This window comes from Lepisosteus platostomus, chromosome 9 (assembly GCF_059453375.1).
Source record: "Lepisosteus platostomus isolate fLepPlt1 chromosome 9, fLepPlt1.hap1, whole genome shotgun sequence".
Lineage (NCBI taxonomy): Eukaryota > Metazoa > Chordata > Actinopteri > Semionotiformes > Lepisosteidae > Lepisosteus > Lepisosteus platostomus.
In genome coordinates, this window is record NC_142619.1 from 62,904,025 (window position 1) to 62,917,615 (window position 13,591).

Genomic DNA, 13,591 nt, shown 5'->3' on the forward strand with positions numbered 1-13,591 from the left:
AACAAAGGAATCATTTAAAGGAGTAATAATAACTGCATATTCAGTAAATAGGCCATAAGAACAGACGAACGGATGCAAACGAGAAAGAGGCCATTAGGCCTGTCCAGTCCATTGGGTCTTCCAAAGCCTTTTGCTTTTTGAAGAGCAGGGCTGTGCAAGCCCTGTGGAAGGAGGTCGGCACTCATGGGACTTACCACGGTTGTGTTGGCGCACGCTGGCCTGCATCCAATGCTGAAGAAACGTTGGCCCAGGATGTAGTATCTGTTAAGGCAGTTGTTCCGGACTCCTAACTAGTGAAAAGACATGCAGACATCAGTACAGTAGGGAAAGTGACCACACCATCAGAAACGATTGATTATTCCCCTTTCCTTTAGGCTGACTACAGTGCGTTTTCATTCACATGTAAATCAATAGGAAATGGAGTGAGGTCTCTCACTCCTGGCAGAAGGTTTGTGACTGAAGCTGGGCGGTTGGTGTGCTGTGTGTTCTTTTTTTATTTTTTATTTTAGAGAACAAACAAAACCAATTTACATATAATTACAATTACTCAGCCTTACTTCTACAATACACATTCGACTATACATCACAAGCAAAAATGGCCTTTTCCTATTTGTTCCCATTGTATTTTACAATTATATCACTTTTAAGCAAACTATATACATTCAAAATGAGGAAGATGTATACTTTTATGAATATGAAGAGGGGGGGAGACTATATAAATGTACCTTATTAATTAAGTTTAAGTTATTTTGTATCTCAACAAATTCAGACCTTAAAGGTTTAATGTACTTAACCCATGTGCTGTGTGTTCTAAGTGTGACTGGGCTCACTTACACACTACCCTTGGTCCATACCAGACATACACAAGTCCTTACAATGCTGTTGAACCAATTCAGACAGCAGTCCAGTATAAGACCTATGATGTGAACTAAAGAAAACAGTTTCACAGATGCATTTTTCCTAAAATCAGCTTTCTGTTACATTTGAAGAAAGGTACAAGATGTGAAGAAGGAGTTAACTGATTCCTTTCTGCATGAGGACTGGACTTCTAAGTAACAGGCTAGAGTTATGGCAGGAAAGGGGGATGACTGATAAGGATTCCAGATGCCAGCTAGGAAACCCCAGGGAGGGTAATCTAAAACCCTGACCATTAGGCCAAAAGTCTGTGAACTGTCCAAATACTGTGACCTCCCCCCTTCACCATAATAATGAGCTACGTCAGAAGCGGCAGGAAAGGGCTATATAAACTGGAAGTTTGGTACCGGCACTTTGAACAATACTTCGGTTTTGTTGTTCCTTGCGGGAACAAGACTTCAGTTTTATTGTTCCTTGCATACAATAAACTCATCTGTTTAACTTCATCTCGGGATCCAGAACTTATTTTTCTGTTACAACACATTGTATCATGTATATTTTAGAGATGTGTTCCATTATGCTGTTTAGACCATTTTATAATCTTACAGTATTTCATTGAGCATCGTTATACTTTCTGTGTATTTCATTATGATCTTCTTTAAAGTGTTTTGCACTTTGTTAAAAAAACATATTAGTTATATGATGATCGCATGGAGATCCAGGAATTTGACAAATAAAATCTGGGTGCTCCCTCAAATTCCAGAACTGCTTCTTTCTGCCAGTGTGTTTGTTTTGCAAAAGAAAATGGAAAGTGCCCCAGACACAGTCATACACTCTATTTAAGTCTGGTGTCACAATTCAGTATGACTCTGGATGTGAAGGATTCTGGTGGCACAGAAGAATATTCCCATATGGAAATGTCTTAAAGCACACCTGCTGCATAGCAGGACTCACCACTGGTGATGTTCCTTTAGGACAGAGATTTTCTTTTGAGCAAGAACCACATTCTCCCTTCAAGAAAAACACAAAGCACAAACAACTGAGGAACATAGCAACATAAAATCATTATAGGCTTTGGCTTAAATGCTCGTTAGGTTAGATTCCTAGCCACCCTATGCTGAAACATATGATTCATCTACCGTTTTTCACAAACATCCTTATGCTTAGAGAGCTGCTACACCATTGTATTAAACGATTTATTAAGAATCAGGCAGTTTGTCGTAGCCCACGCGATAAGTTTGCATTCACTTTCTAATTAACCTCTTTATTTTCTTATAAGGGTCAGCAACCTTCCTTGATGTTAGAAGCGGCAAACCACTTTGATTGAGTCAGGGAATATTTTGTGAAGGTACATTCAATGTTTGCAAAACTCATTTTATTCTATATCAAATCTGGCTTGTGGCCCACTGGGTGTATTAGTTCAGGAATTTTAAAAATGGGTTTCTCATCATTTTATTCAACGGCATTTATTCTGTGGAACAAAATGACTAATTTCTTTTGTCTTGAATGCATCATATACAGTACACATACAAGTATGCAGTCATATAGTTCAGGTAGGGAGCTGCCTCAGCATGCATAGGCTGCAAAGGAACAAGTAAAAGTTTATTCCCTGCTGAAAAGAGAAGAAACGTGTTGCACCTGAACAGCCGAAACGTTTCTTTTCTTCTCTTTTTGGCATGGAAAACTGTAAACCTTTTACTTGTTCCTTTACAGTAATATAGTGTATTTTCTACATACTGCAGAGGACTGATAGTGATTTGTGCGTGTAAACACAGCTTCATGCTGGACACTGTCTCTGGACTCTCGCCTGCCGGGTTTCTGCAGAGCAGCATCCCAGGGGAACAGTACCTGGACGATATCCTTCAATTTTTTGCCACAGTGGTTCTGTTGGATCTTCAGGACCTTTTCCACTCCATGGATCACCCCTTGGTAAGTCTCCACATCAGTGAAGTTCAGCCGCGCGTCGTTGACAAACAGCTGTTGAGTAAGCCAGCCGTTACTTTTATGAGCCTCTCCTGAAGGAGGAACACAAATTAAGGTGCACAATGTTCTGAGGCTCGCACCATTTTATCTTGAGACACATTTTGGGGAGAGCCCAGTGGCTTACTTGGTTGTTCCTCATAAAGAATCCCACTTGGTAGGAGAATCCCAGCATTGTCTCCTGATGCTTCCCCTTCCGCAGGTCCGGCTCTAGAAGCTTCTCGGACAACACAATGTGGTACCTGATCGTGTTTTCTTCCTGGAAAGGATGAGATCACTTTATTGGTCAGATACAATTTCTTGCATTAGGGATTTGTCTTTTCGCAGACCCCAGCTTGCTCTCCATGAGACACACTGACAGGAAGAGAAGCTGGGGGTCAGAGCGCAGGGTCAGCCATTTATACAGCACCCCTGGAGCAGTTGGGGTTAAGGGCCTTGCTCAGGGGCCCAACGGAGTAGGATTCCTCTGCTGGCCGCAGGATATGAACTGGCAACCTTCCAGCCACAGGCTGGCAAATACTTTGGCTGCTAAGATGGCTTTAATTTCACAAGTTATTAAGTTCAAGTTAAACATTTTGCAAGGTGTTAATCTTATAAACTAGAACTTACTTATTCAAGGTCCAGGTTCTGAAAGGGTCATAACAAATTTAATTTTGGATTTAAAATGTTATAGGATAATTTTATATGAATAAACTAGGAGAACTAGCCGTTTAGCTGATCTCCAGGTATAGTGTAGTTTGGATGGATTATCCACCAGGAATGATAAATTAGTAAACTGCAGTGCTGAGAAAATTTTGTAAACACTCAATATAATCATGGGAATTACAATTTATTTTCACTCTACCCTTAATTACTCAAAACCAATTATTTTAAATTATGTTTTAACAAGCAAATTAGGACCAAATTTGGGAAACCCTGTCCTTTAGAATGGTCAGAGACTATGTGAGGTAGGTCTTCACCATACAGAACAGTGGAAATCCCTCATGCCATGATCAACAGTTAAATAGTAGGTGATGCTCATCAGTCAGCAGAGGATTACAAAACCACTGTTAGATAGTCTACAAATGGAAACTATTCAAGATCATGGTGGCTCTACCCACACCTAGTAAAGAAAGAGATCCCAGAGAGTCATTGCTGTGCAGTTTCCAAATAAGAGTGTTGACAGATTTATCCACACAAGGCTGTTTCCTGCTGATTCATTCGGTCACATAATTCAAATATATCTTATGTCTGTGAGTTAGATGTTCGATCAGTTTATCTTCATGTTGTATTGAGGCATGTACAGTATGAAGATCTAATTGCGTTTTAGGCTTGAAATATCTGAGAAAATGTTTTAAGCGTCTTTTTCTTGGTGTTGAGTTATTTTCAATGATTCTGCAATTTTGTGTGCAGGGCCTGCAGCTCTTCGCTATCGTTATTCATGATTATGACTGACTAATGTCTTTACCAAAGTTTAACGCCTATGAGCAAAGAGCTCCTCCGCTGTCACATACAATAAAAATATACTCTCTTTATGCTCCTGTTACCTGTGAACGACATGGCATTCTAGCAAGTATTTGATCACGGATTGTACTAGCAGGCATCATGAAGCTGAAAGCAGACCACATTTTCCAGATCAGTCACAGGACTCTTGGATCCCACTGGTCAATATCACACCTGTTCCTTAAGGTCCAGCAATGCAGACCAGCGAGGTTCTTACCAGTGTGGCAGAGCCATTTTCCTTCAGGAAAGCAGTGATGGCACCGTTGCTCGGAGCAAACACTGTGTATGCAGCAGCTGCTTCTATTTCCTCCGTCAGGTTGTATTGCTGAAAAGTAAGGTTTTGATCAGTGAGTGATGCTGCAAAAATCATAAATCTCAAAGACGCAATTAGGATCAGCCAAATAAAAGCATTGCTTGGTGGTTTCAGGATTTTTAAAGAACAAAACGCTTTCACAAATCTCCATTCTTTTTTTCCACGTAAATTAGAGTCACTGCAGTGCCAGGTCAGGAACTACACTCGTAGTAGCAGAGTAGAGGAATGTATTAACATGTACATTGTTATTCTTATTTGCGCCAAATCTCTCAAGACAATCACAGTACAGCAGACGACACCACATAATGTAGACAGTACATTACAAACATAATAAATAATAACGACCAGAACAATAAATACATTGTAGAGAACAATAAATATGTGGTAGAGTTAAAAAAAAACATGGTAGTCTGTTCAAAAAGTGCAGAGCACAGATGTACAATGAGTTCTGAGGCCCTGCAGTTAGCTGTTGAGGATGCGTATTGCGGTAGGATAGAAACCGTTCTTGAGTCTAGTGGACCGTGCTTTAAAGGTGGTGACAAGTTCATATGGGTTTATGCATTAATAAAGCCAGAAAAAAAACATTTTACATTTGATTGCATAGAATTCTGTTTGGTATCTCAAAGTCTCAAATTCTAAATCAATTTAAATTAAACGTGGAATTTGTTGGCAGCTGTTCAGATACCTCTAAAATGTTTGCAAATGAGCTTATTCAGAAGAACTAATGTAGATTAAATTACTTTCCCGTACTATAAGGTAGCTTCTGAAAACAGAGTGCTCGGGCATCTGGCTCAGCTGGGTGAGCAGGTCAGGAAGACCCTCACTCATCTTCTGATCAGGGATTAAGACCTGAAGTCAAATCATAAAAAAAAGGTTAGCACGTGTTACAGTAGATACTTCACAAATTCAGCACTTACAGGAAAAAAAACTGCAATACCACACTGTTTTCACGGAGTCGGGGGTTAGGAAGTCGGGAGTTTGAGGAGCAGTTCAAGTCTGTATGGTACAGTATACTATAGGTACAGTCCAGCTACTGTAATGTGCACATGTGCCAGTTTGGCTCCACCCATAACACAATTCACAGGAAAGATGAAGCGGTCGTCTTGCCTTATAAGGAATAAGGAGTGGTCCGCGGAGGTTTGTCTGTATTTGAAATGATTGTTAAGATGTACACAGGTGTGTGGCACTTGGGGACACCCAGAGCTTTTGTGACTGTGGCTGGACAGCTGGTGTCCTTGAGAAGCTAATTTGGCTGATTAACTGGCATGAGACTGTAGGCACACGCCTCCTTCTCACTCAGTGAGCAGCCAGTCATGAGCAGCTCAGGGGTCCCCTCAACCATGACCCCCAGAACCAGTCATGAGCAGCTCAGGTGTTCTCTCAACCCTGACCCGCAAAACCAGTATCGAACAGCTCAGGGGTCCCCTTAACCCTGATCCCCAAAACCAGTCATGAGCAGTTCAGGTGTCCCCTCAATGCCAAACCTCAGAAGGGCTGTTCTTACAGCTCCAGCCTCAGAAGAGATCAGACTGCGGACAAAGAAACTTTGAGTGAGTTTGGCCACAGAGCAGATGTTGGTGTAAAAAATAATGTGCTACTCTCACAGACTTGTGTGCAGGTTTTTGAACTTTTCCCCACTTACTTGACACATTTTTATATATAATGTTCTGTAATGTCCAGGACATACAGCCACCAGTGTTTCCCAGACTCACATGAGGTTCAGTCACGATTCATAAAAGTACATGATGGTACACATAGTACACACACGCACACATGCGCCCAAACACATACACACACGCACACACATTGATTTAAATGTTTTACCTTATCAATCAGATGAATAATTCCATTAGTTGCCGCAATATTAGGAGAAATGATCATGCCCCCATTAATTATAACTGTCTAAGAAAAATAAAAATGAACAATTAGTTAGTCTTTTATGCCGAACATTTTTCATGTGGACTTACATTTGATGTCTGGACTAAGGATGTCCTAAATGAGGCTGAATCTTCAAGATGTTGAACATCTTGACAATGACACACATGTCCAAACCTTTAACTAGTTCAGTGCATTTTACTTACAAACAATTTGATAATTTCTGGGTGCAGGACAGATAGTAATGAGCCTTAGCCTGACAGAGGCACCTCACCTCATTGATGTTTGACACACGAAGAGATGTCTTGCCCAGGGCAGTGGGCAGCAGGCCGGATGTTGTGTTGCGCAGATCTATGAGCTGGTTAATGCCTTGGGTTATGTGAAACCTGCAAGACGAGTCAGGTTAGCTGCTTGCTCTGAGGTGTAATTTATTATAGTTTGTATAGTAGGTGCATCACCTGTGGTGATGTACAAAATATAAAATGTACGTTAAGTACCGTGAGTGACATTCCCAGTGTGAGAGATAAGGACATTAGTGCAACGTGGTGTAAGAGTGACAGAAGCGTGTAACTGAGGTGTGAGAAGTCACAGGTACTGTCTATGGGTGAGCAGGGACTGAGAGGTGTCCAAAGACTGAGCAGACAGCTCACTCCGCCTCTGGGGAGAGAGAGTAGAGGCCGAAAGGCTAGGAGAAATAAATAAAGAAATAAAGAGCACATCACCACCAGACAGAAGCACAAGAACAGGCAGAGAGGAGCTAGGAATGGGACAGGAAGGTGCCCTCTAGGGGAAGGAAGAGGGTCGTGACAGTTGTGCGTCTTACTTCACAATGCTTGGTAAGTTCTTCTGCATCAGCCAAAAGTCCTTGTCTTCTTTGGCCATCTTCTCCACTGCACGTGTGGAAGGCACAAGCAAAGTCACATTGGGACCTTCTGAGAGCATCTGGTGAAGACCTGAATCCTGCAAAACCACGAAGACTCGTGACTGGATCAGCGATCAGTCGCAATCACACAAATGACCTCACTGAAGGTTCGAAATTTTAAACAAAAGCAAGGAAAAGCAAAACGAAACTATACATTGCAATGTTTTGATAGTCCATTTGTTAAAACTATTGCTGTAACTTTATCTTTGACCTAGTGGCGATAGCGTCTCACCAGTCACTGTAACAGCTGTAGGCCATACATACAAGAACATATTTCTAGTGTACTTACGTTCACCCACTTGTTAAATTCACTCCCATCAGGTATTGTGGACAGCTCCTGAAGAAAAAGGAACCAAACAAATAACAACCTAACTGATGTGATCAACTGCTTTAGAAAAGATGACAAATCTTGCATAATAATTGACAGATATTAACCTTGCTCCCTGTTTTTTGCAGATTTTACACAGGCCATTACTTTACCCCTTATGTTTTGAAATGCATGCAGTCTCCAGCAACATGTAGTCTTGCTCTAACAATTGACCTTTCTTAATGTTTCTGTAGACATATAAGCTATATTTTGCATGATAGTAAAATGCAGTTTTAATCTGAACTGAGTATATTGACTAGGTTTGTGCATCACAATGGAATATTAATTTACCTGCTCTTGCTCTGAACCCACACAGCAAAAGTGCTCTCAGTTGACTTCCATTTGGACAATGTTGTGATAACACTTATAGTAATCCAATGCATTTATAAAGCATTGTAATGGCAAAAAAAGAAAAAAATAGTGAACATAATTTTGGGAATTACAATTTCCTACCCTTGGTTAACTCAAGGCCATTCATTAACCTTGTTTAAACTGGTCTTTCCTTACAAAAAACAGATTTATATTTCTCAATTCAATGTTTTTCGGACACAAAGGTATATGAAGTATAGAAAATGAAGAATCAGAGTAGTATATGAAATAATAAGTGAGCCCCTGGTCTACTTTGCACAATTAACATGATAAATCAGGTGGTTAAATAACTGGATAACAAGTAAACAAAGGACTGAGCTGCACAAAGTCACAAAGAACCCCAGAATAACATCTAAAGATCTGCAGGCCTTCCACATCAGGAAAAGACAGAATAGGAGTGGTTTCAATGGAAGGATAGCCAAGAAGAAACCTAACATAATTCTAAAAAGAACATCGCAGTTCACCAAAGAACCCCTTGATTCATAGTACCACTGGATGAAAATTATCTGGACAGAGAAGTCAAGAGTTGAACTTTTGGGCCCCGTTTTGTGTGTCAATAGCAAAACATTAGCTTCCAACAGAAGAGCCTCATCCTGCCGAACAAGCATGGTGAGGGGGGTATCACTGTTTTGGGCTTCTTTGCTGACTCAGACCCTGTATGTCTTGCCATCATTGATAGGATCATGACTTCTGCTTTGTATCTTACCTGCTTACCTTAAGAAGCTGTTTTAGAAGGTCCATCATTGTTTACATTGCTTGCAACCAGCAGCTGTTTTCATTGTGTTAATCCAATCACACTTCTAAATACAATTAACATTGTACAATGTACTAAAGACTGAAAAGGAAAACTTTGTCCCTGAATCCTATTTCAATTAAAGGGCTTTAATTGGAAGCACTCTGTTTTCTGCCAAAGATCCTACCCATCTCTATGATACCGGATTGACATAGTGGAGACTCATTCAGTAATCTCACTGTTTGAGAGGGTGGGTGAGACATGCATAAATAGTTGAAAAGCTGAAACCCACGAGGCTCTGCTCACCGTCGCCACATTTCCGTAACAAACAGTCCCGTCTCCCGCATATCCCTCCTGGCAGACGCACTTCCAGGAGCCAGGTGAGAGGTACTGACAGGTCGCCTGTTCAAACACCACAAGCGCAAACGAGAACATTATTCCTGTGGCATCATCAGCTTTAGTACTCAGAGTCTAAAGACCCACACGTGCTGTAGCTGGACTGATCACTGGATGTATACCTCAGGTCACGTTTGTAAATCAACCACAGTACACCGGCTTTAAGAAAAGTCCATTAATAGATATAGCACGGACTTAAGATTTTGTCTTAACTGAATTTACAAAATAAAACCAGTGTTTTAATTACTGCGTCTGTAACACTGCGGATTCTCTATGCAGGATGTGATCTCCTGTCTCTCAGGAACACCAGCAGGGAATCAGCTCGCAGTGCCCAGAGGGCAGCCCCCTGGGCTGGAGATGTGAGCGCTGTGAGATGGCACTACTACTCACATACTGTACTACTGTACTTGCAGCATGCAAGACTCTCTTTTGACACAGTGAGACCTAATATACTGTACAGTACACATCAATGCACCCTGACTGTTGGGATTTTAATTTCTAGAAACTTTAATGGTAGCAAAATGCCTTCACAGTTAAATTCTCAGTTTTTCCTATGTGAGATGTGACCACTGCATTCTGGTTATACCGTACAGCCATACAGTGGTTACTAGACTCACCATGTAATGACACTGCCCACTCTGCTCCACACACGGATTGACCGCGACACATTCCTTCCCGTTCCCACGAAATCCCTTCTTGCACTCGCAGTCACTCTGTTGTTCAAAAAGACAACTGAAACACTCTCCAAACACCAATGGCAAATGCCATTTTCCCTTCCAGAAAGACGAGGCATTTCAAGTGGGTATTCTCCTGACTCTAAAGAGGAGCAGTGATTGGTGAAATGCTTGAATCAGGTGATTTAGGCATCACCCAGCGTCTATTAGCCCAGTTTCAGAATAGGGCTAATTTCCCTCACTCTCACTCGGCCTCCACATTTTCCCACTGATCAGGTTCAATAAAGCAAGTAAATGCATGCAGTCTATGGGACATTACTAGTTATAGTAAACATAAATATGCTGAAATCCAGCATAATTAATCTAAATATAGGTATATTAGTAAATATTAATGTAAAACTCGAGCACTCAGAACTTGTTTTCTTCTGGACACGCTGTCACAGCATGTCCGCATCTTTTCCATCACTCTGCCAGAAGTGTATCAGTGCACATGCTCAGTTTTGACACTGCGCATGATGGCTGACCTCCAAACATCCAGACCGTTCACAGTTGTATTTGCTGGACAGCCTGTTATTGTGCTTTTAACATATACTGCCCCAGCCGACGGCTGGCAGCGGCAGCTGCACCTGCAGCCTGTCTTGGCGTCAGTGTTCCTAGAACAGTGTGGAGATGCAGAAGCAGTCAGCCAGCAGGAGGAGCTGTTCTGCATGACATGTGGGCGTCATCAGCTCCGTGCAGCTGGATTGCGTCTCCCACTGGTGTATTTCTTTCCGCTGGCTGTGCTCTGCGTCCTTGAGGCTTTTGAACTAAAATATTAGCCTGGTTTGCCGTCACCTTCAGTAAAGCCACAAAGGCATGCTCAGCAGCATCCGTGCCTCTTGTGAGGCCTCTGACTGTAATCCTTTCCTATAGCATAACACACTAATGAAACACCTGATCCACTACTTTCTAGACTTCATGAACGGCACATATTATACATATTATTCCCAGTGATTTAGGTTTAAGTGGTCTCCTCTGTGGAGCCTACAGTACCACTTAATCCTTCAGTAGTGCAGAGGAGTATATGGTACATTCCTATGAAGCGTACAACATGGTATTTAACATTGAAACAGCTCTCACAGCTAAAGACCTCTTACCTGCCCTGGCCCGATGTGAATGCAGTTGGCGTTCTGGTGGCAGCCCCCCCTGCGTGGCTCCAAGCAGTGATTGATTTCCTGGCACCCATCGCCATCAGCCCTCCAGCCTGCCAGACACTCGCACACGTGGGCCCCAGGCCCCGTCTTCACACACTTGGCCTGAGCAAGAGAGCAAGTGGGGGTGAGAGTGCAGAACGGGGGCGCTGGTTAATAATCCCACGACACACATACAATGCCGCTTTCAGAAAATATTAAAAACAGCCCGTTTCGTTTACTAATTCAAGCGCTGGCTCAGTAAGCCACCGTAGGAATTGCAGTAAGATTTTGCAAATACCTGAGATAACACACACAATGTGATTTGCATTTAATTTTAGGCATAAAGGGCTGTAAATAAGAATGCTAGTAACTTTCTGGGGTAAAGGAGTTAGTAAATTATTCCAGGTTTTCACTGTTATATAATAGATAAGCACTCCCATTATGAAAGGCAATAAATCGTTAAAAAAGAAGAATACATTTTTTAAAAGGCTACAAAAGCTGTTTGACTTATTATTATTAAAATTATATTTTGTAATGTCATCAGAATGTCACGATTGCAATAAACCTGTCCACGTTTATGTTTTTTAGTCTTAAGTTCGTTCCTCATTCAGGAAACTAGCCACTTGCTTGTCAGCTAGTGGTCTTCCTTGTGTGAGCTGTGTAACGGCAGCCCCAGCTTCACCTACGTTGACGCTGCAGCCCCCTCTCTCCGGCTGGGTACAAGGGTCCACCTCCACGCAGGTGATGCCATCTCCCCGGTAGCCTGGCTTGCACACACACCTGAGGAGCACAAGCAGTGGGCGGCCATTACGAGTTGCTCTCTCTGCTCGTGCTGACCTGGGGGGTGGTGCCCGGACCGAGTGGGGCGCTGCAGGAGACCTGTTCACACCGTCCCCCATAGCGTGGTCTGCAACCCGGAGCCCCACGCTCATTTCTAACACTGTAACAGTTTTGTAGGAAGCCTTGTCTAACCATTAGCTTGTTTTCCACAGGCCTCTAACACACGCCTCTCCACTCCGACCTAGTGGCGCATCTCACATATTTTAGTAAAATCCTGGAAAGTGGCCCTCTTAGCTTGAATATCGGTCTATGCTTTTGTTGTTCACAATATTTCCACCTGCGGTGTTTCCATCTCGCTGTAAAGAGCCACACAGGGCACGCTGGTGGTACCTGACAGCGCCTCCATTGAAGTCGCAGGCTGCGTGTGCGTGGCAGTAGTCCACACGCGGGCCACAGGGCTGAGCCTGTCTCTCGCAGAACCTGCCGGTGTACCCAGGCTGGCAGGTGCCCTGTTTGCACGAGCCGTCGCTATCCGGACGATTGTCGCACTGGCCGTGGACACAGGGGCAAGCTGCAGAGAGGGCACCGGGACAGAAGGGCAGGCCGGTTAGTGCCGCCGCAGCGCTGTAGACTGCCCGGTGATTAGTCACCTTTTCCTTACACAGAACGTTTTTGAATAAAAAAGACAAATGACTATTACTCTTACAGTGTATCCTGTATGTAACTAAGCTTTTCGGTGCTCAGGGTAATGAGACACAGCGAAGCTAAGCCAGAGGAAACGGTTTTCTCCGGCCTTTTTACTAGACTGCCTTCATCCTGTGTGACAAGTGGGGTGTTTGTTGACATAGTTACTGTATGGAAAAAGAAACTACTCATAAAATAATTAACTGAATAATCATAATCATAATGCATAGAATAAATACATCTCAAGTTTTGCTGTGGAAAGTCACATTACTTTGTTCAAGTAATATATTAGGATTATAAGTAATATATATTAGGATTAGACGGTGTCCAAGATCTGGGAATCTATTGGGCTTGCTGTTAAGTGTAACTTCACCAATACCTCATTCACAATACCTCATTCACAGAGATAAGAGCAACAGAAGAAACAGTTACATTTGTCGCAGTTGGGCCCGTATCTGCTGGGGTCAGTGCAGTACTGGCAGCGAGAGCCCTTGAAGTTCTCCTGGCACACGCAGGTCCCGTTTCCACTGATGCCATCGACGCACTGCGGGAGAAGGGCAGCAGCTGTGAGTGGGGAGCCTCCACTGCGAGCCCCTGGGCTGAGGCCGCGGTAACAGGAGCACCCCGGGCCTCCGCCAGAGCCCCCCCCAGGATGCTGCTGTCGCTGAAACGATCTATGCATTTTCCCTGCTGAGTAGACTCCCCGTAAGCGCGTGGCTGGGTTTTTTTGAGAACTTGTTACTGCTGTCCCTGCCAGCTTTGCTTGGCTAAAATACAGCAGAGAAAAAACCTCAAGCTTGAGGTGAGGCTCATCAAGCTTCACCTCTAGTTTGATCTCCCACCTCGGCCCTGACCGCTCCCTCCTGCCCTGACGCGCCCCACCTACTGTCAGACGAGCTCCGGGCCCTGACCGCGCCCTCCCCACCCGCCGTCAGACGAGCTCCGGGCCCTGACCGCGCCCTCCCCACCCGCCGTCAGACGAGAGCCTG

At 43.3% G+C, this 13,591-nt stretch overlaps 1 protein-coding gene across 4 annotated transcripts in view; it reads right to left on the reverse strand.

Moving 5' to 3' along the window:
- The window catches only part of stab2 (stabilin 2), a 60,473-nt gene that overhangs the window by 25,113 nt on the left and 21,769 nt on the right, over positions 1 to 13,591 (reverse strand). For all 4 annotated transcript variants that reach the window (XM_088646132.1, XM_088646133.1, XM_088646134.1 and 1 more), the window contains exons 22-37: positions 13,035 to 13,146; positions 12,309 to 12,489; positions 11,825 to 11,918; positions 11,103 to 11,261; positions 9,910 to 10,005; positions 9,203 to 9,298; positions 7,717 to 7,764; positions 7,329 to 7,465; positions 6,780 to 6,891; positions 6,455 to 6,532; positions 5,381 to 5,479; positions 4,535 to 4,642; positions 2,963 to 3,094; positions 2,704 to 2,832; positions 1,810 to 1,866; positions 195 to 290 (exon numbers count right to left, since the gene is read on the reverse strand). In XM_088646132.1, the coding sequence (XP_088502258.1) occupies positions 195 to 290; positions 1,810 to 1,866; positions 2,704 to 2,832; positions 2,963 to 3,094; positions 4,535 to 4,642; positions 5,381 to 5,479; positions 6,455 to 6,532; positions 6,780 to 6,891; positions 7,329 to 7,465; positions 7,717 to 7,764; positions 9,203 to 9,298; positions 9,910 to 10,005; positions 11,103 to 11,261; positions 11,825 to 11,918; positions 12,309 to 12,489; positions 13,035 to 13,146 (1,734 nt within the window). The remainder of the gene's footprint in view (positions 1 to 194; positions 291 to 1,809; positions 1,867 to 2,703; positions 2,833 to 2,962; positions 3,095 to 4,534; positions 4,643 to 5,380; positions 5,480 to 6,454; positions 6,533 to 6,779; positions 6,892 to 7,328; positions 7,466 to 7,716; positions 7,765 to 9,202; positions 9,299 to 9,909; positions 10,006 to 11,102; positions 11,262 to 11,824; positions 11,919 to 12,308; positions 12,490 to 13,034; positions 13,147 to 13,591) is intronic.